The following is a 25,780-nucleotide window of genomic DNA, read 5'->3' as shown; positions in this document are numbered from 1 at the left end:
TCAGACTGGAGCAAGGCCGATCCCATGGCCATCTCGACCTCACGGGTCCAGAGAAGGAGATTCTCTCCATCCTTCCCCTCGAAGGTTTTTACGCTCACCATGAGCGGTTTCAGTCTCATAGACTCTTCACGCGTCATCGACGCCGCCGCCGTTGCGGCGCTCATCTTTTTTTGGACATGCTCCAAGAGCGCGTTCTCGTAGCGGTAGAACGATTCCATCCTGGCAGTGACCGCCTCTGGACCTTGCGATGCAAGATGAGCCACGCCCTCCGGGCCAAGCAAGGACATAAGCTTAGTAAGCGCGTCCTGCTGCGCCGGGGGCAAATTCGAGAACACGGGGTGTTCCATCCTCGCAGAGGATATAGTCAACCGACTCAGGAGCGGGATTGACTACAAGTGCTACCAAGTGCAGCGGGGCTGCCGTAGCTTTAGCGTCAGAGGAAGACGTTCGACTCAAAGAGTCACTGATACTAAGTTCCTTATCCAAAGGACACTTACAGCCCAAGACCAGGGCTCAAAGTTAACACCTTAACTTTTATGCTTCAAAACCAGAAGTGTTTTATTTACGATTATTGCGGCCAAGCCGCCTAGGGGTAAATGTATCTGTTTCACTATCTAGCATAGTTAAACCTAATCAAATGCATAACGTGTGGCTTTCGGCCAACGTACTGAGAGACCTTGTTAACTCTCCAACTTATGTACTGAGAGTTTGTTAACTCTCCGATTACTTCGTACCCCTGTGTGTTCCACACCATGTAACCCCGTTACAGAGGCCGTACAGTTTGGCATTGATTTAACAGCAGTTGCGGTAGACGTTGAGTTTGAACGGTGTGATCATCACTACATCTCCTGGACGTGGAAGCTTGGGGTCGTCGATGATCACTTTGAGTAGCGAAACAGAGGGTTTGCTTCGGATGGGTCGTCCTGTTGCGCTTGCTTGAAGGCCTGAGGCATATACGATGTGAGAGTGTAGCGAGATGTTCGTGTTGTCTATGGTTGATTACCTGTTGTTGCTGCTGCAACGGTTCCGGCGCCTGACATTCGCCAAAGCAGAGTCGTAAAAAGTGTAGACCTCGGACTGTGTCGGACGCCATCCAAAGAAGACGCGCCTTGATGCGCACGGACACGCACACTTCCTTGTCGTTGCCGGCGCTGTGCATGATAAACTCGCGCAGATCTTTTTGGCAGCAAGTACTCCATTCGTTAAAAATCTGGAATAGTCGTTGTGATGCATGCCAAGCTTTAACCCGGTCAAGTACGTACCGTCGACTGTATCGAAAATTATTCGGCTGTGCTTCTCTATCGTGCTCTCGAGATTTTTCAGGGGCGACTGGTAGCTCGTCGTTGGGTGATCGTTCATGACTAACACTGGATCGTGTTTCATTGTCGGCGTAGACCGAGTCTCGATCATCACGTTGTCCGGTACTAGCTTGTCGACTGCGTCTTTGTCGCGCTGTTTCTTTGGTGGCATTGCTGTCGGGGGAAGAGAATGCTGGCTCGGGATGAATAGACTGTGTGCTCTGTGGTCTGTTCACGCGTTTGCTCCTGAACGGGACTAGGCAATCGCAGCGGAAAGCATGGACATCGAAGCAAGATTTTATATGATGTTGTGAGCAATAGTTCTTAAACGTTTGCGACGAGGACAATGTCGTGCAGCATAGCTCAACAACGGTATGCCTGTCCCGCGCGTCGTACCTCACTTGGAGAACCAAATTTATTTCGCACCGTTAGGACTGAGCAATGCCCAGTAGCTTTCGAGACTGTCCGAATCGTTATGGCGAGCATGTACAAGTCGCTAGCTATCCGAGTTGTGGGCTGTTGTTAGTCGGTTTCCAAAGTTACAAGAATCGCTTGTGTTGGTGTCAACAGCTTCACGTGTTGGCACGATTTATGGTCTTCGGCGCTGAAGAACGGCGAGAGCGACACAGGCTCACTGTTCAACGTAGTCGAGCACGTGAGAGCACTGAACAGAGAGTCGAAAGACTGCGCCGACAGCGTCAGCGACAACAACGAGCCCGCACGGCTATTGGTTGCAAGGATCAATGTCAATCCAATGGGGAACCGCATCAAAGCTGGCTAGACGGTGGTGCTCCGACGCTCCGTCCCGTGACTAAGAGTACGAAAGAAGAGGTTTTACATCGATTAAGATTGAAACTTGGGCCGTCCGGACTCGATGATGCAACATGCGCCGTGTGCGACTGCATGAAGTTGCGCAAGTCGATGTCCATGGTTTCAGTTGGCGACGATTGCGATCGCGTTAAGCAAATGCAAATACTTCTGTCCCGTACCGACGAGCACTTGCCGCCACGTTTAACAGCCGAGTACGACTGATCGGGGCTGTTTGCTTGTTTAGGTGGAATGTTGCTGTCAAAACGTGGTGTTCACCCAGCTGGCTACATTCAAGTGTGTGGAGAATGCAATGCCAGCTTAGCGAAGCAGTTGCTACCGAAATTCGCTATCAAGAAGAGATTTTATGTTGGTTCGCTGTCGAGTCATCTCGCCGGTGCTACGCTATCGGAGCGTTTCATGACACAGACGGTCTCGATCGTTGCTGTGACGCGGGTTATGCGCGGTGGCGCGCATCGCGCAATCCGCTCGCACTGTCTCGCACTCGACTCGATGCCGGGCCCCGCCTTGACGCTGTTGCCCACATCCGCCCGCAACATCAGCTGCTACCGAGTCGTGATGGCAGGTATGTTCACTACCGAGCAACAAGCTCGCATTCGACAAATGCACCTCGTTCGTGGTCAATTAGTTGAAGATTTACTGGCCTTCTACTGTGAGTACAACGCGCTGTATGAGGACGTTGCCATTAATTGCTCAGGCCTAGCGGTTGAAACGGTGGCAGAGCACTTGATTTCCGAGGCGATCGATGTCGACGTTGACGTCAACGATATCGATGCTGAGAGCAATCGTGTGGGCAGCATCGCTAGGAGTGGTGGGACCGGTGGAGAGACCGATGTCGTGGAGCATAGCGTGGTGTTTATCACGGACGACCGCGAAGTCATCACGCAAGACATATCATCTACTCCAGTTCAAGTTGTTGAGCTGCCAACCCAACACACACCGCAGCCTCAGGTTTTGGTTCCTCAAAGTCGAAATGAACCACAATAATCAGATAAATAGCAATCACCTTTGCACGAACACAATTGTAAGCGAATGCAACCACACCATGTGCAATAAATCAATTCATAATGCTATATGTCGAGCTCATCTGTACAGCTCCGCTATTGCGAGCTATCCATGGATCAAACAATCACTCCGCGACGCGCATCCTCGCGCTCCACCGTCAGGAGCCATACACAGCGAATCACTCGACATTCTTCTCCACAACCACCCCTGTGCATGCCGGCTAGTCCGGCCCTCAAGACACGATCAGCACATATTCCTGCAGACGTCACCCTCCATACCAGGCATATGCACACTCACTCACCGCGTACGCATATCACCGAGCTACGACGCCGGCCACCCGTCAGCCCCCGCACCCGCCGATTTTCCGTTCCGTTCGGTGCCTGTTGCCTTCCCTTGAGAAATCCACTGCGTTGTTGCATGAATGATGAATGTAGCGACGTTGACCGTCGTAATGTTGACCGAAGGTCGTACGGTCACAAACGGCCGGTGACCGTCGAAGGTTGACCGAAGGTCGTACGGTCACAAACGGCCGCTATACCCCCTAAGATAGTTCTTCGAACTACGAATTGGCCAACTATAAACTCGATTATCTTGATAACTCTAAATGGTTCATAAGTATCATTTTGTTTTGGGTGGTCTCAAATATACTCAGCTTACAATCTACCTTAAATTGGTCACTTCCCTTTCGGTAAAAGGGGACCTGTGAACTGCCGTTCACTGAGAGTTTGTAAACTCTCGGAAGCCAACTGTGTGACCCCGTCACATAAAAGGTGCTTTGGTTTAAGAATTCAGACCTCCGTTCAGATCGTTGTAACAAATTTGAAGTTTAAAATCCAGAGAGCAAGACTTTTTTAGAGCTTTATGCTACCGTATTCCTTATGTGATTGGCGACGCTCGGTCATTAGCGACAAATCCAGCAGCCAATCAAATTGATTTAAATTTCGTGTTGTCGCGCTTTATGTGCTTGGCGACCAATATAATTTTGAGCATGTGATATAGTTTTTTCGATGCAGGTATCTTTTATGCTGGCAGAAAGGCTGTACCACCTCAAGAATTTGACTGTCGCCAATCACATAAGGAATACGGTAACTCACAAAGTATTTTTAAGCTTAAAACCTTAACCCCAACAAGATTTTTTTAAGAACAAAAAGTGAGGACCAAATTTCAGTGGCCCTGATTGATGTGTCCTGCAGATTTATAGTCAAATGCAAGGAACAAGATAAATGTTTGTCATGTCTTCTTCGTTATCCTTCACGAACTTGACTCAGTGATAATCGAATCGGCTTCACTACGCTACTTGAAATCTTGCACTCCTAAGACTGATCTCACTGAAGTTTGTCCTAAAGTTTAGGACACATTGCTGTTTGCTCGGCTTGTCACCTTGACTACTGGCTGCAAGCGCAATGATCGTCGGCGATGCCTGTTCGTTAAGCGAACGCTTGGTGCTCGTCGATTCGGAGGATCCAATACTCTGGATCGCTTTCTAAACGGAGGCGGTGCTCTGTTTTCGTTTGACTTGGTTGACTTGAGATGGTGTGACCTCTTGCATGGTTCTGGCAGCTTCCTTTCACGATGAAAAATTTCGAAACAGGACTCGCCATCACTCCATCTTGCTGCGCGACAAAGTGAAACATGGCAGATATCACACTCAAAGCTTGTTTTGTACCCTTTACGCGTGTGATTGCCATTTTCACTGTCGTGATTCATTTGACAGCAGATAATGCAGCATCTCTGACGTGCACCCTGGATCCGGACCTGTAGTTGAACGGTTTGATTGGATACATTATTATGAGCAGATGAAGCGACAATTGTCCCGTACCTCATGGTGATCATTACTTTTAGAGAGCCGAAGATGAATCCACTCTGTGGATGACTCGAAGTGATTTCGTTTGTTGTACGCGAATGAAAGTTCCAATGTCGGTGGACCTGACCGATTCTCCTTGTTTTGAGCATCGCTAAGTGGGCGCAGAGAGCCTGCCTTCTTTGAAAGCACAACAGCAGCTTCTCGGCAAAATGCGGCAAAACTGGGGAGATTTTGCTTGTGTTTCTGATAGGCCTTGTAGCTTGTACATAGTCCTCGATTCATCAAAAAACCGTGTGACTGCAAGAATCACAGTTAGAACCCATATTCTGCGCGCGAATTGTGAGCTGCTAGCTACCTGGAATAACAGAAACGACTGGTAGGCATTGTACACTAGAGTCATGAGCAGACGAAGCCAAATTGTTGCACTAGGTGTCAGTCGGAAATGCTTGGACTTGACATTCTTCAGATATCTTGAATAGACATCGATCGCCCCCCCCTTGACACGATTCCACAACGCAATTAAAGTTGGCATGATATGCTTGGCTGGAGAATATGGGTTTTGCCGCTCGTTGATAAGTTTCACTAATGCCCTCCATAACCCCAGGGTTTGTACCAGCGTGGCTTGATCAACACAGTGTCCCAATTGCTCAGTTTCAAACTCGGGAATGCTGGCGGTTTCTGTGTAAACCCACTCCATGTAGCCCAACGCAATTGCCTTCAATGCACTCTAATAAGTGTGAGATGCACTCTCGCTCACGACAACGTGAACAACTCGAATGATGTATGTATAGGATGCATACACAAGGTATCCATGTGTGATACCACTGCAAGCAATGCTGTGCAGTATCTGGAGGCGGTGACTGGACTCTGGAATCACTGCGTTCAATCGGAAGCCGGATCCCATACCAGTCAATTCTACTGTCGTGAATATACCATAAGCTTTAGCAGCAGCTTGTTCCTGCTGAACTGTGCGAGCAGTAGCTCGAGTTTTGTACTCCATTACTGCATTGACTCTCTTACATCGCACAGACACGATGGCAGCAATATGATCCGGTGATAAAGCAGCTACTGGCATATTGCTCCTAGAGAAAAAATTAGTTTCTTGTCAGACCCGATTATTATTTTGCTACACTTACTTGCACGGTAAACCGTATTCTCTGAGCTCCTCGATATGATAGTGTGTGTGTATATCCAGAAATAGCGTGATGTGCGAGGCAATATTGACTTCGTTGGCGGTCCCAATCTTTGTAGATGGTGTTGAAAACGGCGCCATGAACCAAGTCAATAAAAAGGGCTGAGTCAACTGCATATCTGGAATCTCGCCGAATATTGCGACCAGGAGGAGCCTCCCCAGCATCATTTTGAAGAAGTCGAGCAATTAATGTTGCTTTGTTTCCAGATACACGAAGTCCCAGGTCACGGCATAAGGTTTTTAGATCTCCCAGCGTTTTCACGATTAGCTCTGCCTCAAGCAGCGGTGCTCCTGCGTTTTCACTGCTTCTGGTCTGGGCACGACCCGGCTGTTGGCGATTACTTCCCAATGACAGTTGCAGTATCACTGCCTGAACATCAGGATCATCGACTGGATCACCTCGGTTACCATCACCGTAACTGTGAGCAATGGCGCTAAATATTTTTGCAGCAACCGAGCCTGTAATGCGAAACTTCCTGAGTAAAAACCAATCTGTAGTTCTTTGCTCCATCGTCAATTTCTGAATACCGTCTTCAAAAGCTGTAAACAACTACTCCCTACGAAGTGAGACTCGCTTCAGTGTCCGTTATACATAAGACCAGTTATCAGGTCCCGCGCTGGCAAACGTTGTGTAGCCTAATGCCACTTTTCCCAGCCCTGACCGGTATGCAAGTGCGTGTGCATTTGCAGGAAGCATCCCTGGTTGAACTGGTATACGTTTGGTGGCCCAATACGCAGCACGATCTCCTTTCTCTAATACTAATTTTTGGTACTGACTTGGTGTTTTGCCAAATGTAAAGGGAAACTTTTGTGTGCGCTTATGGGTACCGATGATACTTCCACCAGTGTCAACAATTTGTTGGTTGACAGCATGAGACTGATAACCTCTGTCCAGCGCGTGAAGAATACCTGGTAGTCGAATTTGGTTCTCCGTCGATGATCCACAGAGTGATCTCTGAAGAATCCTCACAATGTCCACGGTTGATTCGCCGTTGGCAGCCACATGTCCACCCAAAACCAAGCCTGTAACCAGCGAAACCACGCCATGCTGCACTGGGCCGTATCTGCCAAACATTCGCTTGGTAAGATCAATTACCTCACAGCATAACACGATCATTAAGTACAGTACCCCTTTTTCGGGTTGCGCACGTGCGTAAGGCCAATATCGTCCACTGCCTTTGAGCGCAAGCGGATCAAATCATCATCTAATGATGCTATCGTTGTTCCATCCACAAAACCAATGTCTGCGGATAGCCGCCGTGCGAGTTCGTATGCATAAGAGATGTCTCTGTCAGGTGTGAGCGGTGCCGTCCATTGGTCGGATCCTCCTTCTTTTGTAAACGGATTGCCACTTAAAGCTGCCAAAATAGCGCGATATCTGGGCAGCGGTAGTGCCTCTTCAGCAGGTGGATACAGAGCCCTATGGCTCTCGTCGTAGAAGAAGTCCGGGGCTACACCATAAACACTTAGCCACAGCTCGACCTCAAGAAACTTGTAGATGTCATCTGTAGATGCTGCTGCATAATCAGCCAGGCTCCTGTTCACAAAGATCAGGAGCCTTGCCAGCACAGTCGAATCCAGCCACACGAACAGGAAACTGGAAACGCTAACACCGTCGAGGTGATGCTGTGTAGTACCGAACATTCGCTGCAATATTCTTTTAGCGACCTGGCCAGCTTCTTCACGTGTCTTATCCAGCAAAAACGCATCGACATTGTCTACTTGAATGCGCTGGTTTATCACGTTGGGATACTTCCAGGATCCCAGGACCTCCTCTTCGTCTTCGCTGTCGGATCCAAAGACGTACGGAACCTCTTCTGACGACTCGCTGTCAGACATGATGCCTTGGGTGCTTGTGTAAACGTGCAGCGCGACGAGCGCTGCGGGAATGCGGAATGCGGAATGCGGGCGACGCACGCTAGCGGAGTGACCATCATTCTTTTTTGTCCTTAAAAAATGGGGTTAAGGACAAAAGTGACGTGACTTTGTGCGCTCCAAAAACGATTTGGTCCTCTTTTTAAGGACAAAATTTGTTGGGGTAAACACAATGTATTTTGACCCGCGAAAACAGCACAAACATGGAGTTTCTCGTGCCGCTGCACGCGGCAGACTTGGAGCTGGCGAAGGCGGGGCGGTACCATGTTCAGTCGGTGATGACGTTCGAGGACGAGGCGATGGCAGAGATCTCGGCGCGCATACAGCGGTTGGAGGACCAGGTGTTGGGCAGCGAGGCGGGACTAGAGCTGCTGCAGGAGGACTGGCTGGACTTGACGTACAGTCTCGTCAAGAAGCTGCCGACGCTGTCCGAGTCTCTGCGTATGCGTGTGGTGGAGATGTTAGCGGCCTTTGTGAGCAACGTGACGGAGGGCGTGCTGGCCAGACGCCCAGGCAGCGAGGACGCCGACGACGTCGTGTTGTACCGTAGCGCCTTCAAGGCCAGCGTCTACTTCCTCATCACAGCACTCACGAGTGTCAGCAGTCTTCAAGTACAAGCAGAGAAGGATATCATTAAGCACAAAGGCAAAGGAAAGAGTCAGAATTTGACTATTAACCGCGTCAACTGGAGCAAAGTGATGGAAGGAGCCATCCACAAACTCAGTCGCTCTGTCAGTCCAAAGACTTTTGCTATGTGGAATATGAATGTGCCTGAGGAGGTGAGTGGGGCCTCGTTGATGCTGCTACAGCTTTGGGGAAATATCTAAAAGAAAAGAGAAAACACTGACAATTTGTTGACGGCCTGACAGGAATTCTCCATGCTGTACTGTAAAGTGGTCTTCGAGCTGCTGGGCAACGCCACGCTCTGTCGCGGGAAGTCACTCAAGCCCAAGCTCTTCCATGTAAGCTCAAAGTTTTCTTCTTTTTTTTCTATTTTATTGTGGAAAGCTGACAAATTTGTGGTGTGTCTCGTGCTGTAGCTTCTGGCCATGAGTCTACAGAAGGCTCCAGCTATACACATTTCTGTGGTGGCTTCTCTCATCGATCTCATCTACACGCACGAGCACTTGAGCGCCTCTATCGCCGAACTTGTCGAGCTGCTGTACTTCAAGTATGCCAACATGACATTCGCGGCGGATCTCATCAGTGAGATCGGGAAAATCTCGTCACGGGACGCATCCAAGGACGTGGCTGGCACGCGGAACATCGCCATGTTCCTCTCGAGTTTGTCGACTCGTACCCCGGCCTTGATTATGGGGAATTTGAGCTTCGTGCTGGCCCTGCTCGACTCGGAAGCGTATCAGCTCCGCAATGCTGCTGTGACGTGTGTAACTCAGATTTTGCTATGGAGTTTCCGTCAGAGCGGGCAGCATCAAGATCCGGAAGAGCCTGAAGCTGCTACAAAATTCAAGCAGAAGACACGAGAGCAGAAGGAGAAAAAGGATCAAGAGAGCAAGAATGACGACTTGGACACTGGGGATAGTAGCGAGGACGACGAAGGCAGTAGCAGCGACTCGAATGACGGACAGGAAGAGGAAGAGGAGGCTGGGAAGGCCAACGAGGATGCTCCGCGTACGTTTTCCCGCTCCACACGTGACCAGCTGCTCAGCGTATTGGAGGATCGCACGCATGATGTCAACTCGTTTGCGCGAGGCCACGTATTGAAGATGTGGGCTCTGCTGTGCGAGGAAGGAGCTCTGCCGCTGCATATGCTCAAAAACGTGACGTTGATGGCGGTTGGACGGCTACAGGACAAAGCGGCGGTGGTTCGTCGTCACAGCATTCACTTGCTCTCGTTACTGCTGGAGAGAAACCCATTTATGGGCAATCTGGACCGTGCATTCTACGAAAAGAAGCGGGGCGAGCTCGCCCAAAAGATGAAGAAGAAGCGAGACGAGGTGATTGCCGGCGCGGAGAAGGAAATGAGTGAAGCGATGGGGGATATTGCCATCCAGTCCGAGGCAGCAGCAGCTACTTGTACGTCTTCTCAACCGGCCGTCTCGTCAGAAGAGCAAGCTGCTGCGTTGGAGAAGGATTTGCAGACGATGGTGCGTCTGCTTCAGTTTTACCAAGACGCTATCGACTTTATTGACGAGTTTGAGTTGCAAGCTTTGCCTCTGATGGGTCAACTGCTGGGGAGTAAGTCCATTTCAGATGTGCTGGAGGCGATCCAGTTCTTCGAGAAGGCCTACCGCTTCCATCTTGGTGCTGCTCAGACTGGAATCAGGAAAGTTTTGCCGTTGACGTGGCGATCTGATGTGTCTATTCAAGAACAGCTGTCCAATACGTTTGTGGGTCTCTTTATTCGCATCGATGTGGACGATCCGGAGCGGAACTCGCCCCAGTTGGTGGCAGAAAACCTCGTCAAGTTCTTAGACGAATGCACCGTCGCTGAGTACACGTGTCTGGAGCGAATCATGGGGGAACTACATGGCAGTCAAAAGGTGCCAATGGTGGTCATCAGCGCTTTGTGGGGGCTTGTGGATGTGGCTGTGTACCCCATTTCAGTGGTGAGCAACGCGCTGGTTCTCCTGAGTATGATCGCCAATATCGATGACTCGATGCTTTTCTCTAACGACCGTCTCGGTCAAGTTCTTTCGATGGGACTAGGGGAGTTGGCATGCAGCCCGGACTCTCAGTACCGCGTTCTTGGGGCAGCCTGTCGTTTGGTGCAATGCATTCAGTTGGAGCCAAAGGCTGCGACTGCCAAGTGCAACAGTCAGACACAGCGGCGCATTCAACGCTCCAACCTAGACGCGACAGAGCAAATCATTCTTCGCTTGCAGCGCTTCCTTGCTTTGGATTTTGTGAGTGATGACGGGATTGCACTGGAATGTCTGCATTCGACGTGGTTTGACACGGTGCAGCAAGCGATCGAGGCCATTTTCTCTATTTGTGAGCGTCCGGAGGAAGTTTGTGGCGATGTTATCAAGCATTTATCGCTGCGCCTGTTCGAGAGTGAGACGGACGACGTTTCCCGCGTGGAGCTGGCCCACTTTTTCTTCGTCTTGGGCCACTCGGCTGTAAAAGTAGCCATCCACGTGGAGAAGCTGGCTGCGAAAGTCAAGAAAATGCGTGGCAATCGCAGTGCAGCTGCGAGACCTGCTGATAACTCAGGGTCAAATGATGGTGAAGACGTGTCTGCGATGGAGGACGAGCTGGGTGTGGCAGCGGAGGTGGAGGCTGAGGAAGACACATTTGTGCACAATATCATTCAGAAGGAGATCGCCTGTCGCAATCTACTGGGAGTGTATGGCCCCCTGATCATCCGAGTATTGGTGGGCAAGGAAGAAGAGTTGAGGGGCGACAAATTATTGACGGAGTGTGCCGTGGTGGCGCTGAGCAAGTTTATGGCCGTCTCGGAGGAGTTTTGCGAGAAGCATTTGCAGCTCCTGTTCACGATCCTGCAGGATTCGCCGCAGCCTTCCGTTCGAGGAGATGTGATCATCGCTCTGGGTGATCTCTCGTTCCGGTTCCCGAATCTGGTGGAGCCTTGGACGTCGCATCTGTATAATCGGCTGCGAGATGTGAACCTCAACGTCCGCAAGAATACAATTGTTGTGCTTTCTCACCTCATTCTGAACGACATGATCAAGGTGAAGGGACAGATCAGCGAGATTGCCATCTCGTTGGTGGACGAGAATGACGGCATCCGTAGCCTCGCCAAGCTTTTTTTCTTTGAGCTGTCCAAGAAGGGCAACAACCCCATTTACAACATGCTCCCAGATGCAATTGGCCAGTTGTCTACAAGGTACGTTCTGCTAGCAGTGGCTGCGCGCGCGCGCGTGTGTGTGTGTGTACTTACATCTACCTGGGTCCTCCTGCATGTGTCTGTAGTGAACTGGTCTCCAACTCGGACTTCCAAACGATTTCTCGCTTCCTCATCCAGTTCATCACTAAGGAAAAGCAGATTGAGAGTATCGTTGAGAAGCTGTCCCAGCGGTTCCCGACGGCGTCCAAGATGCAGCAGCAGCGTGATCTGGCCTATTGCTTGGCACGTCTGGCGCACACGGAGAAGTCCCTTAAGTATTTGTACCAGAACCGCAAACTCTACAGCGATGCACTCCATGACAACTCGGTAGCTGACACCTTCACGGCATTAGTTGCAAAGGCTAGGCGAGGCAACAGCGCGCTCACAGCCACAGCCGAGATGAAGGAAGCGATTGACAAGTTGGATCAGTTTGTCGTTGAAACAAAAGAGGGTAAGGAAGGGGATGAAACCATGGACGGAGGAGAATCGACCGAGCGAGCTCCATCACCAGTAGCCAAGGGCAAGGCGAAGCGTAAACTCTCCGCCAAGGCGGGGAAGACCACGCACATCACGTCAAGGAAGAGAGAACGAGCCAAGCGAAAGACTCGCAAGCCGAAAGCGACTCGTGTCGTGAGCGAGGAGGAGGATTCGTCGGAAGAAGAGTAAGGTGGTCGTAGTAGTGTAGTACTACGTAGTAGTAGTAGTAAAGAGAGACTAAAATCGTCGTGAATATTCCACTTGCGCATCAAATCAAATGGTACAATGCCGCTAAAAGCGATCGTAGCAGTCCAGATAGATAAGGTTCCTTTTAGCCTGAAAGAGGCTGCCGGTCTGCAGCCATCAAGCTCGTGCAGGCGGTCAAGACGCGCAGAACTTCGTCCGGACCTTCGAGATAGTACTGCGCGCGACTGACTTTCATGCCCACTGTGCACGTGTAGCAGTTGCTGCCCTGGACAACATCGAACATATCTTCGTCTGTGCGTTCATCTCCCAGAGCCAGAATGAAATCAAAGTCCAGCGCTGTAAAGTACGGCGTCTCGCTCTCGTACTCCAGGATGCGACTCACCGCGCGGCCTTTGTTGACGCGCCACGGGCGAATCATGACGTACTTCTTGATCCGACACATGACGACACCAACTGGCAGGTCTCGCAGCATTTGGTCAAAATGGAGCTGCATGTCCTTCGCCTGCTTTAGCCCAAACGTGGGGTCAGCGTCTCGAAAGTGCCACGTGTAGCAACAATCCTTCACGTCCAGGAGAGACCCAGGAGTCCGCTCTGTAAAGTGCTCCAAGATACTTTCTACTTCATCACGCCACTCCAGCTCCACGTCACTGAACATACATTGCCATGGAGCTCTTTCGAAATTTGCTACACTCTCGCTCCCCATGGCGGAAGAAGACGAGCTGGCCAGCGGGCTTTCTTCCGAGAAAAGCCGGACTGGAATCGATTCGGCCGCGTGTGGTGAGTCTTCACTTGGTCTACCAGTCACGATATCCCCACCACTATCTGTGCTGAGCGTTGACGGGTGCTTGGAGGCGGGACGGAACCAATAGCCATGCTCTGCAGCCAGTCCGACTCGTGGCAAGTGTCCAAACCATTCCTATCAGCCAGTTAAATCGTGAGTTGAACAAAACAGAGACTGAGAAACAAGCATTACTACCTGCAGTCGATTCTTGTTCCTCCCACTGATGATGTATACAGTGTTGTGAGGCGTAGCGGTCAGATCCTCCAGACATGACATCAAGGCTGCAGAAGGTTCCGCTAGTTCCTCCATGCTCTGGTAGTTCACTAGTGTGCCATCATAGTCTAGCAAGAATAGGCGTCGCTGGCTTCGTTCGTAATACCCGAGCAATTGTGCAGTATCCAGCTTATCCAGACGATTGTATTCTTGCGCAGTAGCGGCAGCCTTGCATGAGCAAAATAGAAATAAACTCTCTATCTACACCACACCAGAACAAGATCAAATTACCTCGTTCAGAGCTGACATGATCCGTTGAGCCCAGAGTGTCGACGTGTACGTGGTCACATATCGTGACAGTTGGTGGTGTCGAATCCGTTTCGTCGTACTGTTCATTCGAAGCGCCGTGTCCACACTTGCAGCCACTTGTTCAATGTGCATCGGATTCACCAGCAACGCACCCTGGAAAGACGACGCACATCTGTCGGTGGCAACAAGGATTTCGTTAGCACAAAGCTTAAATAAAAAAAAAGTCCTGCAACTGTACCCTGCAAACTCGCTGTAGACCAGTACCCCATGACAGCTTTTCTTCTGCGCCGCTATAAACTCCATCGCCTGCAGATTAATTCCTTCCTTTATGCTGCTCACGATGGCCACATCGGCACAGTTATAAAGCGCCACGAGCTGGGAGTGCTCGATCGACTGTTTCAGATACCGAACGGGGCAGTACTCGGCTGTCCCAAAACGTCCATTCACACGGCCCACGAATTCATTGATCTGTCGACTGAGCATTCTATACTGGAGAGAAGCTGTACGTCCCGCATCCCTCACCACTGCATACAGGACCACTTTCCCTCGGTATTCTGGATAATGTTGAAGTAGATACTCCATCGCCTCCAGCATCTCCGGAATCCCCTTGCAGAAGTCCAGCTTGTGGACCCCCACAATGATCTTCATCCCGTCCTGTTGCCTCTTGAGAATCTCCACATGAGTCTCCACTTTCGCTGTAAGGGCGTATTTCACTGGATCAATTCCCATTGGACAAATACCCAACGAGATGAGGCGTCCGTTATACTCGACACGACTGGGCGAAGACTCGAGGCCCAGCATACGCGTACACACGTTAAGAAAGTGCCGTACATAGTCGAAATGATTAAACACGACCAGGTCGGCGCCTAGAACGCCATGGAGTAGCGCCTCTCGAACTGGCAGCATCTGGAAGAACTCAGAGGACGGGAAAGGGCAGTGAAAGTAGAAACCACACGTGATCTCGGGGAAACGTCGACGCAGGAGTCCAGGCAGCGCCATTAGTTGGTAGTCACATACCAATACGAGGTCTCCGTCCTTGTAGATCTCCGACACAGCCTCGAGAAACTTCTGATTGGCTGAGCAGTAGGCGTCATATTTCTCCCCGAAATTCTCAAGCAAGCGACTGTCCGAGCGCTGCGGTAGCGAGTGGAAAAGCGGCCATAGCACCACATTGCAGAACTGATTCTGGTACAGATCTAGCGTCTCGTGGCCCAGAAAGACGGGGTGACACGCAAAGTCCGTCTCGAGGCGGCGTCGTACTCCGTCCTGACTCGATTCGTCCACATTCGCTCCAGGCCAGGAGACCCAACGCACGGTGTTGCCCTTTCCTAGGTAGTCGATGGCGCTTTTTAGTCCGGTAGCGGATGGAATGTACTGCCAGCTGTCACCACGCTGTGTCTTGAGCATTCGCACACAGCGACGGAGTGAGCACACGATGATCTTGTTGCTGTCATTGGCCATGGGGATTGGGCCGAGCGAAGTGTAGCGCTGCGAGTCTTGCCGCACGGCTGCCAATCGTCGATGAAGGTCATGCAACTGGTCCAGCAGCGAGCTCTCACCCATCTCCGACATTATAATTGCAAATTCTAAAGTGGCTGAGATTTAGAGATCCCTAAACTATCAATGCTATTGTCATCTTAAAAAGTCATCTCGCATAGATAGACCACGTAAAACCCATATCGACAGTTAGATATAAGAGGTAAAATCGTCCGAAAATCCACGAAATTTCCGATCAATACCGGGCACTACAGTCGTGCACCTCCAATTCGGCACCGGTATCAGTCGATACCCTGCCAGATTTTATGATTACGCGAATCGGATGCGCAATTCCCTTTGCCCATCACCACCCTAGCAATTAACCTCAACGGTTTTCCCGATCGCATACAAACACACACTTTTATTTTAGTGCCAAAGACAATGATGGGACATCGCCCTTCCTCCTACAATCCCACAAAAGCAGTCTTTGTGCGAGAAGCACTAGTCAGATCCTGCATGCTCTCACTTCGAACTTGCTCGTTGGGCAACGGAGCGCTTTAAGACCCCTCAAGCAGTAAAGCGCACGTCCAGTGTATTCTTAAGCGGTCGGCGGCAGTTGCCGCCTTGCCGGACGCCTATCGCGACCGGAAGCGCTGTTGCGCGCCCGCGATTCGCGCGTCTGACGCCAAGATTATGCAGAAGATTGGCGTATATTTGGTACTGAATTAACAAATAAAATATCAGTGCACTGGATTTGCGTTTGTTTTTTGCTTTACGCTGTGCACTTATGCACTGGCACTGTTGATATGGTCCGCCCTGCCGAATTGGAGGTGCACGACTGTAATTTATATTACCCTCGTCAAATGAGAAAGGTTACACTTAAGGGAAAGGTTATCGGCCACCTCTGTTAAAAAATACGGCGATCTTATTGGTCGGTCTGCTGTCGACACATGTTTGGCAGCACAAAATTGTGACGGGGTCACACAGCACCTTGCGCTAGAGGAAGTTGGCTTTCGAGAGTATACACACTCTCAGTGAACGGCAGCTCACAGGTCCCCTTCTACCGAAAGGGAGCGAAGTGACCAATTTAAGGTAGAATGTAAACCTAGTATATTTATAGGTAAAAAAAGCATAGGTTAAACCAGCTGACGACGTTGCCGTCGAAGGAAGTGTGGCAGGCTGAGTGTGACGGGGTCACACAGCACCTTGCGCTAGAGGAAGTTATCTTCCGAGAGTATACAAACTCTCAGTGAACGGCAGTTCACAGGTCCCCTCTTTAATTAAAGAGAGCGAAGTGACCTAAATAAGGTAGACTGTAAACTGAGTATATTTATAGGTAGGTTAAGTTTGGGTTTAATACAAACTATTAGTTACCTATAGAAATGCAATGTCATTTAACCAATGGTTGGCTTTGAACGACCTTGGTACCTTGTACCAAATATCCCGGAGTATGACGTGTCATACTCCTGAAGTGTGAAGTGTCACACTTCATGTAACCAGGGTACACTTAGGGCTACGTACCCCGTTACATCCTCCCCCACTTAGGTTCGGTTTACCGACCAATCAGAATGAAGAAGTATTCGTCACAAACTCTCATTCTCAAAGTCGAAAACCATCGACTTGGCCGCGCGAGCGCGGCGGAGGCTCACTTCACAGTTAGAGCCTCGAGCAGCAACCTGTGCGCTCTTCGTCTAGGTCTCCTCTTCGACCGTTATCATGCCTCGTGGCACTGCAAAGAGCGGTGCTAAGACACGCTCCAAGGCTGCTGCCGGTAAGGCACAAGCCAAGAGCACTATGCCTCACGGCAAAGGCTCTGCACTCAAGGAGGCTACTCAGGTGGCCTCCGAGGCGATCGGTTCCTCGGGTGACGCGGCTGTGGACAAGTGCGCAAGCAAGCGCCGCAGTCCGTCGCCCTCGTCTTCCGACAATCGTCCGAACCCTCGATTCGTGGAACGTGAGTTCAACTCGGGCAGTGAGGACGATGCCGAGTCCGAGAGCACTCAGGATTCTCCTGCGGGCTCTGTGGGAGGGCACAGCCCAGTGCCCAGTAAGCACAAAGATGACAGCGTGCAGTCGCCCGCTAGTGATCACGGTGATCACAGTCCCAGGACCTCTGTGCGCTCTGAGAGTCCGGCCGTCAAGGCTAAGGGCGCTCCCAAAGCCGGTGGCGATGAGGAAGAGAATCCTAGCAAACGTCTCTCGCTTGCCGAGGGTCTTGCGCGCGCTAAGGCCTCTAAAGCCGAAGGCGCCAAGCCCTCAAAGAAGCGTACAGCCTCTAAGTCTCCACTCCGCGAGGAGAAGGAGACTCGACGCTCCTATCAGAGTCTCTTCGACTCCTCGGATGAAGAGGAGGAGAAGGAGGAAGAAGAAGAGGAGGAGGGTGCTATCGTTGAGCCCCGGGAGGTCTCAAATGACCTCTACCAGTAGCAGGAGGAATTCCAAGCTGCCCAGCGTGTGCGTGGGGGTTCGGTGACGGCACCCGTCAGCCAGGGAGCTGCCATCAACTCAAGAGGGTATTGGCCTCCCGAGGAGAGCTCTGGGGCTGACCTCTTCTTAGAGGTCCTCGTCGCTCCTCGTGGCCTTGTGGGCGGCCACACTTCTAGGGGCATCTATGAACGAGCCCTTGTTCAGAAAGAACAGTTGTTCGTCGACAACTTGGAGGCTGCTCGGTGTGTGCTTCTCGCGCCACACCGCATTCCTCTTAAGGACTTCACGACTTGTCGTAAGAAGCCCATGACCCGGGGTGGTCTCTATCCTGTTTAGGGATACCCCTGGGTTATGCCCGAGAACTGTCCCACGTGGAGTTCTTGTGAGGACATGTTCTGGGCGTGGGTGGAGACTCTCAAGTACTCACCCACGGAGTTACGGGAACTCCATGAAGATCAGCAGCTGTCCCACATCCTGGACCAGCGTGATCTTCGTGTGAGGTTTGCCCACTTGATCAGCAAGCGTATGCTGCCAAGGGACATCCTGAAGCGCGCGGCTTCTAGCGCTCACGATGAGCGCGGGTACGGAATGTATTCATCGTCCGTACCCCGTTCGGGCAAGAAACCCCGGACTACTTATGAAGCTGCCACCGCTTCTGTTTCCCGATTGCGACAGCCTTCGGGCAGTCAATCAGGAGCCGTTCAATCGGCTCCCACGAGTTCTCGGAGTGGGCATAACCCCTCCACTTCACGAGGAGCTGTCGCTTACCGCGACACCGTTGCTCCTGGAGGATCCGCTCCACGTGGAAGTGGACTTCTCCATTCCGGTCAAGCAGGGACGGAGGTGCCCTCGTACGAGTACGAGTACTCGGCGCCTCCCAAGAGCCACTCTCGTCCGAGTGCTCCGACTGCGGGTCCGACACAGGACCCTGAGGTTGACCGCCTCCGTCAACGTGTCCTCGTGCTTGATATTGCACTTGGCCTTGGGACTGGCGGTAATGCTGCCGCCCAGGCCGGATATCAGGGCGAGCTCGCTCGTCTTGCGGGTCGCCTGGACCTGGTGGAGCGAGAGGTCGCGAGCCTGCACCTGCGGGTGGATCGCCGGGCCTCTTCGTCCGATCTGGACGAGGCCTTTCGAATGATCCGACGGATCGAGGCTTTGTTGCCACGTCCGGAGCCGCCTGCGGCACACTCCCAGACGTACGCGTATGGTGCGTACCCGGCGTACTCGGCGTATGGCGCCGGGGTCCGTTCGTATGGAGCCCCTCCGGCGTACGGTCTTGACCGCAGCCTTGCCGTCCTGACCGAGGTTTGGGTGCGTGCTCCGACGCCCTCGTCGACGACTGTGACCGGCCCTCGCTTTGAGGAGCTGGGTCAAGGGGGGACTGCGAGTCAGCAACCCCCTGCGGGTCAAAGTACCGCTTAAGACGTCCGACATAGAACGTCGGGTGCGTCGTCATTGACTTTGGAAGGTCGATGGTGTACGACGCACCATGTCTGGCCAGGACTGCAAAAGGTCCGATGAAGCGGTGCTTCAGTTTGTTGCTGCCGACAGTGCTAACAGTGTCTAGAGGTAGGTTCCTCGTGTCTAGCAACACTAAGTCCCCAACCTCAAATATACCTAAGTTTCCTCTTCCTTGTTTGTCTGAGTACTCCTTTTGTTTATCTTGGGCCCCTGCCATGGCATCGCGGACCCTGCTGACAATGTTCAGCTTGGTATCTATAAAGGATTCCACCTGTTTCCGCAGCGAAACTGGTCTCACATCCGAGACCTGGGAGGAAAGGGCTTTCCGAGCCTCTCCCCCACTTAGAATAGAGGAGTCAGTGTCTCCTCGAAGAGTGAGAGGCACTCTGGGGTGGCGGAAGCCGTTCAAGTAAAACGGTGTGAACCCCGTGGACGCGTGCACCGCGTTGTTGAGCGCAAACACAACAACTGGAAGCTGCGTCGACCACGTACGTGGTGCTGCCGCGCACACACTGCGCAGAGTGTCCTCGAGCACTCGATTGACACGCTTTGTTTGGCCGTCTGTCTGCGGATGGTCCGCAGTGGACATCCGCAGACGAGTTCCCAGTAAAGGGAACAGCGTTTTCCAAAACGCAGCAGTGAACCGTGGGTCTCGGTCCGAGACAATCGTCTCTGGGAGACCGTGATAGCGGAACACGCCATCGACGAACAACCTTGCGGTTTGTTCGCCCGTAACAGTGACGGGAACTGGAGCAAGATGTACCATCTTGCTCAGCCGACACACGAACACCAAAATTCCGGTGTTGCCGTGTCCGTCGGCGGGAAGCCCACAGATGAAGTCAAGACTCATCGACTTCCAACAACCAGCCGGTACGGGCAGGCTCTGTAGTGGAGCCGAAGAGTGCCCTGCGGGTTTGAGCCGCTGACATGTTTCACATGTCTTGACGTACCGGGCGACCCACTTGTACATGTGGGTCCACCTGAAGGGGTTGAGAGACCGACAGAAAGGTCTTCTCGCGGCCCAAGTGGCCGCTGGAGGGCGCGTCATGCGCCTCCGCGAGGATGTCGAACTTCAGATCCTCGTCGTTGGGTACGACCACCCGTGGAGGATCAGTGGGCTTCGCCCGATAATAGAGGAGGCCCTCCTTTAACTCATATCGGTGGAGCCGTGAGCGCTGTCGCGACGAGAGCCAGTCGGTTTCGCGCTCGTTCCGGCCTTAAGGAACTTGACGATAGGCGTGACAGCCTCATCATCCCGATACGCCATGCGTATCCGATCATATAGATCCGTTGTCACCCGCGTGATGTGGGCCAGCTCATAGTCGGGACGCCGAGAGAGGGCGTCCGCAAGCACGTTGAGCTTGCCCGGCTTGTATTCGACGCGGAAGTTGTATTCCGCGAAGAAGGACAGCCACCTCGCCATCCTTTGGGAGAGGTGAGGCGAGTTAGTCGCCGTCCTCAAAGACGCGTGGTCTGTGTAGATCACAAAGGGTCTAGAGCCCAGAAGGTGAGCACTGAACTTCACAAGGGCATATTTCATTTCCAGGAGCTCCTTGTCGTGGACAGGGTAGTTCCGCTCGGCGGCTTTGAGCTGCCTGGACTGGAACGAGATGACTCGTTCCTGTCCAGCCGTGTCGGCCTGCAGCAATGCACATCCGATGGCGTAATCGGAGGCATCGCAGACGACGCTAAACGGCTTCGTCTCGTCCGGCAGGGCCAGGACAGGGGCCTCTTGGAGACTGGCCTTGATGCTGTCAAAAGCATCCTGGTGCTCTTGCTCCCAGCGCCAGTCGACGTTCTTCTGAAGGAGGCTCGACAAGGGCTTAGCGAAGCCCGCGTACCCAGCGCTGTACTTGTGAAGGTAGTTGGCCAAGCCCAACCACTTTCGAAGATCCTTCTGGGATCGGGGCGTCGGCCATGCTGCTATGGCCTTGACCTTGTCTGGGTCAGCCCGAACGCCCACGTTGCTTACGAAGCAACCGAGAACTTTAATATCTGGTGACGCGAAAACACACTTGGCGATGTTGGCGTAGAGCTTGTTCGCTCGCATTACGTCCAGCACTCGACGGAGGTGTCCTAGGTGCACCTCCATGACCGTCTTGCCTCCTTCGGCACGGCTATGGACGAATATGTCGTCGAAGTACGTCTGTACGAAGGTACGCAAAGGGCGGAACAATTGCGTCACCAGGCGATTGAACGTCGCCGGGGCGTTAGACAAGCCCTGCGGCATGACGAGCCACTCCCAACGCATGCCGCTTGGAGTGCTTACCGCGGTGAGCGGGATGTCGCTCTCTCGCATCAGGATTTGGTAGTATCCGTCTACCAAATCCAGCGCACTGTACAGTACGCTCCCGGCCATGTTGTTCAACAACACATCCTTTCGTGGGATTGGTGTTTGGGCCGGCACCGTTGCGTTGTTCAGCTTGTTATAAGCGTGAACCAGACGTTACTTTCCGTTCGGCTTCCGAACGCAGAAAGTCGGCGTCGAGTGCGGGGATTTCGACTCCCGCACCATGCCTGCCTTCGCTTTCGCGGCGAAGAAGGCATCAATGATCTCGCACTGTTCGCGCGGGAGAGGCCATTGCCGCGTGACACAATACTTTGTGCCAGGCACGAGATCAATCTCATGCCGTACACCTTGATCCGGTGGGAGTTGGGTAGGTGGGTGTTTGTTCACCACGTCCGCATACTCCGTCACCAAAGGATACACCGGATCCTTGGGGTTCTTAAGGATCTCAGAACCCAAGCGCGTCTGACGCTGCTTGTTCAGGTCTTCCAGGACGTTCTCGTCCAAGCTAGAGGAGGAGTTCATCTCCTCCCGAGTGGTCTCAGGTCTCATGAGTACCATCTCAGCAATGGTCAGGAAAGACTCAGCCGTCATTTCCTCAAGGTGCAGTATCTCTGCAACCTCTGGCAACGGTTCCAAGTGGACACCAGATGCCTTGACGGGTAAACCTGTCTCGCCATCGAAGACGTGATAACACTCTTCCACCGGCCTTGTCGGAGGAGCCCGGGTCCTGGACTCCGAGTCGCTTGAAGCGACGTCGATCGGAACGAAGTTCGGATCTTACTTGAGGCGGCGGCGGCGTCTTTGCCGACGGAGTCTGTGACGGGGAGCTTTGCTGCCCACGTCTAGGGATGTCGTCGCTACGACATCCGAGGCACTCGTGGCCTCGTGTGGTACTGTTGTACCCACACAGGAAGCGTGTTCCACGCCTTCCTCTTCAGTTAAGGTCTGGGCAACCGCGTGTGGCACTGTGTTACCGACACAGGAAGCGTATCCGACGTCTTCCTCTTCAGTTATGGTCTGGGCGACCGTGAGTGGAACTCTGTTACCCACTCTGAACACGCTGCTCTCAGTGTTCATGACGGCTGCAGCTGTCTGCGGAACTAAGTTACCCACTTGGCCGGCGCCTCTTCTGGGCGCGGCCACCATCAAAACATCCTCGGAGTCGTCATATACGTCGACGACTCCCAAGCATCTGCCAGATGCTTTGGTACCCTGGCAGCCCTCGCGGGCGACCCGGGTCCTGACAGAGGTGGGAACATGACTCACCAATGCTCTGTCGGACTGCGCAGGGCGGCTGGCACCGATTGCCTTGCCTCGCCACTTAATCCAAGGCTCGCGCAACTCAAGCCAGGGCATGCCCAGGATCATATCGTAGGGAACCATGTCGAGCACAGTGAACTGTTCAAGGCTGTCAAAGTCTTCAAACTTGACGGTCAGATCCACTTGGACGTCGGGACCTTCCCGTCGGTGAGTCGCACTGATACCGTCCCGTTGCCCTTGCTTTCTCTCAAAGCATCGAACAACTTGTTGCTATTACGGGCAACCGTCTGGCAGCGTGCGAAATTCTTCGACGCCCCAGAATCGATCAAGATTCTAAAAGGGCGATCGTATCCCCGTACACATCCGTGTACAGCGAGCAACCCGCCGCTGCTCTTCGCCGATTCGAGAGTGCAAAGACTCTCAGGGGCTAAGTCCCCGTGGTACGCGCCACCCGCGCACCCATCACGAAGACTTAGTTCCTCCCCAGTAGGGCGCCCCGCCCCTACTGGTTCCCTGCGTTCCCCTGTCCCCGGGATCCTGGCTTTTGCCAGCGACCCTTGAGGACGGGCTTGGGGAAGGACCGTCTGCGGAGTCTTTCCGCGGGGCAGTCGCGCTTGAAGTGGCCCATCTTCCCACAGCCGAAGCAGCGGATGTCACGCTGTTCGGCGGACCCGAGCTCCATGGGAGCTGGTCCGTTGGGGCTTGTTCGACCGGGAGCCGACAAGGAACTCCCAGGCCACGCTGAGGCCGGCGTACGCGCCTGGCGATGGCTGTAATTTTCTTGAAGAGCCACTTGAATTGCCTCTTCAAGGGTGCTTGACTGCACCCGGAACAGCTGAGTGCGTGCGGGGCCCACTCGAAGGCCGTCCATGAGCACAGTCATCTTGATGTGTTCGTTGAGTGGGTTTTCCACTAGGGACGCCGTGAGCTCCCGTATCTCTTGCACATACTCGTGCAGTTCGCGCCTTCCTTGTTTACACGCGAGGAAGCGCGAACGCTGGCGGTACTCGTAGTTCGCCGGGAGGAACGCGGCTCGGAGCTGTTCGCACAGCTGAGCCCAGGATGTGAAACATCCAGGGGATGTTGCTTCCCGAGTGTACACCCAACTCTTAGCACGACCGCCAAGGTTGGAGAGTGCAAAAGCAACACGCAGTTGCTCGGTCGAGATCAGAGCCGCGTCCATCGCGATCTCTACTTCTCGGACCCAGAAGTGAAGGTTCTCACCTTCCTTTTCTTCATACGGCTTAACCTTCAGCCGTATTTGCTTCGGGTGAGGCGGATTTGCTTCCGCCGCCGGAGCCTGCAGGTTCTCTCGCACATGCGCGATGAGGCCCTGCTCGTACGCGTCGAATGCATTGACGCGCTCGAGCTGCTCAGCCGGTGTTGACACCACCAGGCTCTGCAGGGCCTCCATCCCGAAGATGCCTGCCATCTTCCGAGCCGACTCGAACTGTGAGTCGTTCAAATGGGAGAAGTCGTTCCTATCCATGGCAACGAACTTCGGAGAGGTTCAGGTAGTCTACCCGCGGTGGCGTAGATTGACTACTAGTGCTACCAAGTGTGACGGGGTCACACAGCACCTTGCGCTAGAGGAAGTTATCTTCCGAGAGTATACAAACTCTCAGTGAACGGCAGTTCACAGGTCCCCTCTTTAATTAAAGAGAGCGAAGTGACCTAAATAAGGTAGATTGTAAACTGAGTATATTTATAGGTAGGTTAAGTTTGGGTTTAATACAAACTATTAGTTACCAATAGAAATGCAATGTCATTTAACCAATGGTTGGCTTTGAACGACCTTGGTACCTTGTACCAAATATCCCGGAGTATGACGTGTCATACTCCTGAAGTGTGAAGTGTCACACTTCATGTAACAAGGGCACACTTAGAGCTACGTACCCCGTTACACTGAGGGTCGTTCGAGACCTCGGTGTCGCCCTCCTTGAGAAACAAGACGAGTAATGCATGGTGATGAGCAATGTGCCGATGATTCAAGAGGAAGATGAGCTGACTTACCTCCAGCTGTTCACGTTCACGTCGTTGGCGAGGATTAAGACGCTGGAGCGCGTTATTTACGGCACGATTGAGGCGCTTGGACATCCTGTGACTGGATGGTAAATTGGAGAATGAAGAAATGTCACAACGGGCACCAATACCGTGGCTTCCATTGCGACAGGGGCAGTTGTGGTGTAGTGATTTCTCCAGAGTTGCGGATAATCGCCCGTCGACAAAGATGCTGCACCGCCCAAGATGTTCAAGCGACGAACCCTCGGTCATGAGATGTACAGTGACTCCAAGGCGCAAGAGACTCGACGGCGTCACTACCGAACTCTCAACGGATATTGGATACGGTCTAGATGTGACTGAATCCAGGCTGTCCTAATGGACTGGCCGGATTCGCATTCAGCGGCCAAGAACTGACCATCTACGGTACGGACCCTCGGTGGCGGTTGGGATGAGTTCGCGGAAGCCTGAGCGACCCTAGGAGGACACGTTCACCGTCTGGGACAGGGCGCGGGCCGTTAAAGAAACTCATGCGACGGTGCAGACGACGCTTGGCGTGCAAGAAGATCCATAACGGATCATTGTTCACTTGATATTTGTAAACTTGATTAGGACTTCTTATTAGGAATAGACCCGAAAGGGTAAACATAATTACAGAGCAGAATTTCCACTCAAGCACACAGAGCGACGTCCGGCTTCGAGGTAAGCGTCTGGTCAAGCTTGTTTGAGTGTTTTATGCCTGTCGGTGAACTCGAAGCTCTATAGCGAGGGTTCATCCGGCAAGACCATGAGACTGTGTGTATTGGCCGATTACTTTTGGGAGGCTTTACGTGACGGCCTATTTGCACGACTGGAAGTGCTTGTATTGCATCCTTTTTATTCTTCCAACCGAGTGTTGAACACTCGGTGCCGTCGTAAAAGGCTTACGCGTGCCTAGTACCCTTCCGCTGTTGGGACCACGAGGATTCATAACATCTACTAGCTCTGCACGTGCTGGTAGCGTGTTCTTATTTTTACTGGTTGGCCTATATAAGTAGTTTACAAGGTCCAGTCTGTCCCGGT

General features: G+C 52.5%; 3 protein-coding genes across 3 annotated transcripts; 1 reads left to right on the top strand and 2 right to left on the bottom strand.

The window, feature by feature from the left end:
- Positions 1–6,660: 6,660 nt before the first annotated feature.
- PITG_20929 (uncharacterized protein) lies at positions 6,661–7,966 on the bottom strand (the record flags this gene model as incomplete). Its single annotated transcript, XM_002895303.1, has 3 exons — positions 6,661–6,667; positions 7,257–7,632; positions 7,765–7,966. 3 exons carry the CDS (start codon positions 7,964–7,966, stop codon positions 6,661–6,663), a joined length of 585 nt encoding a protein of 194 aa, XP_002895349.1.
- Positions 7,967–8,205: 239 nt separating this feature from the next.
- On the top strand, positions 8,206–12,479 carry PITG_20928 (condensin complex subunit, putative; the record flags this gene model as incomplete). The annotated part of the gene is made up of 5 exons (XM_002895302.1): positions 8,206–8,781; positions 8,872–8,964; positions 9,043–11,813; positions 11,900–12,345; positions 12,400–12,479. The coding sequence occupies 5 exons, from the start codon at positions 8,206–8,208 to the stop codon at positions 12,477–12,479; spliced, it is 3,966 nt and encodes a 1,321-aa protein (XP_002895348.1).
- Positions 12,480–12,621: 142 nt separating this feature from the next.
- PITG_20927 (trehalose-phosphatase, putative) lies at positions 12,622–15,372 on the bottom strand (the record flags this gene model as incomplete). The annotated part of the gene is made up of 5 exons (XM_002895301.1): positions 12,622–13,232; positions 13,317–13,413; positions 13,474–13,719; positions 13,783–13,972; positions 14,039–15,372. The coding sequence occupies 5 exons, from the start codon at positions 15,370–15,372 to the stop codon at positions 12,622–12,624; spliced, it is 2,478 nt and encodes an 825-aa protein (XP_002895347.1).
- Positions 15,373–25,780: the final 10,408 nt, after the last annotated feature.

This window comes from Phytophthora infestans, genomic scaffold (assembly GCF_000142945.1).
Source record: "Phytophthora infestans T30-4 supercont1.201 genomic scaffold, whole genome shotgun sequence".
In the NCBI taxonomy this organism is placed as follows: domain Eukaryota; phylum Oomycota; class Peronosporomycetes; order Peronosporales; family Peronosporaceae; genus Phytophthora; species Phytophthora infestans.
The sequence above is the reverse complement of the archived record's forward strand: the minus strand, read 5'-3'. Positions and strand labels throughout refer to the sequence as shown.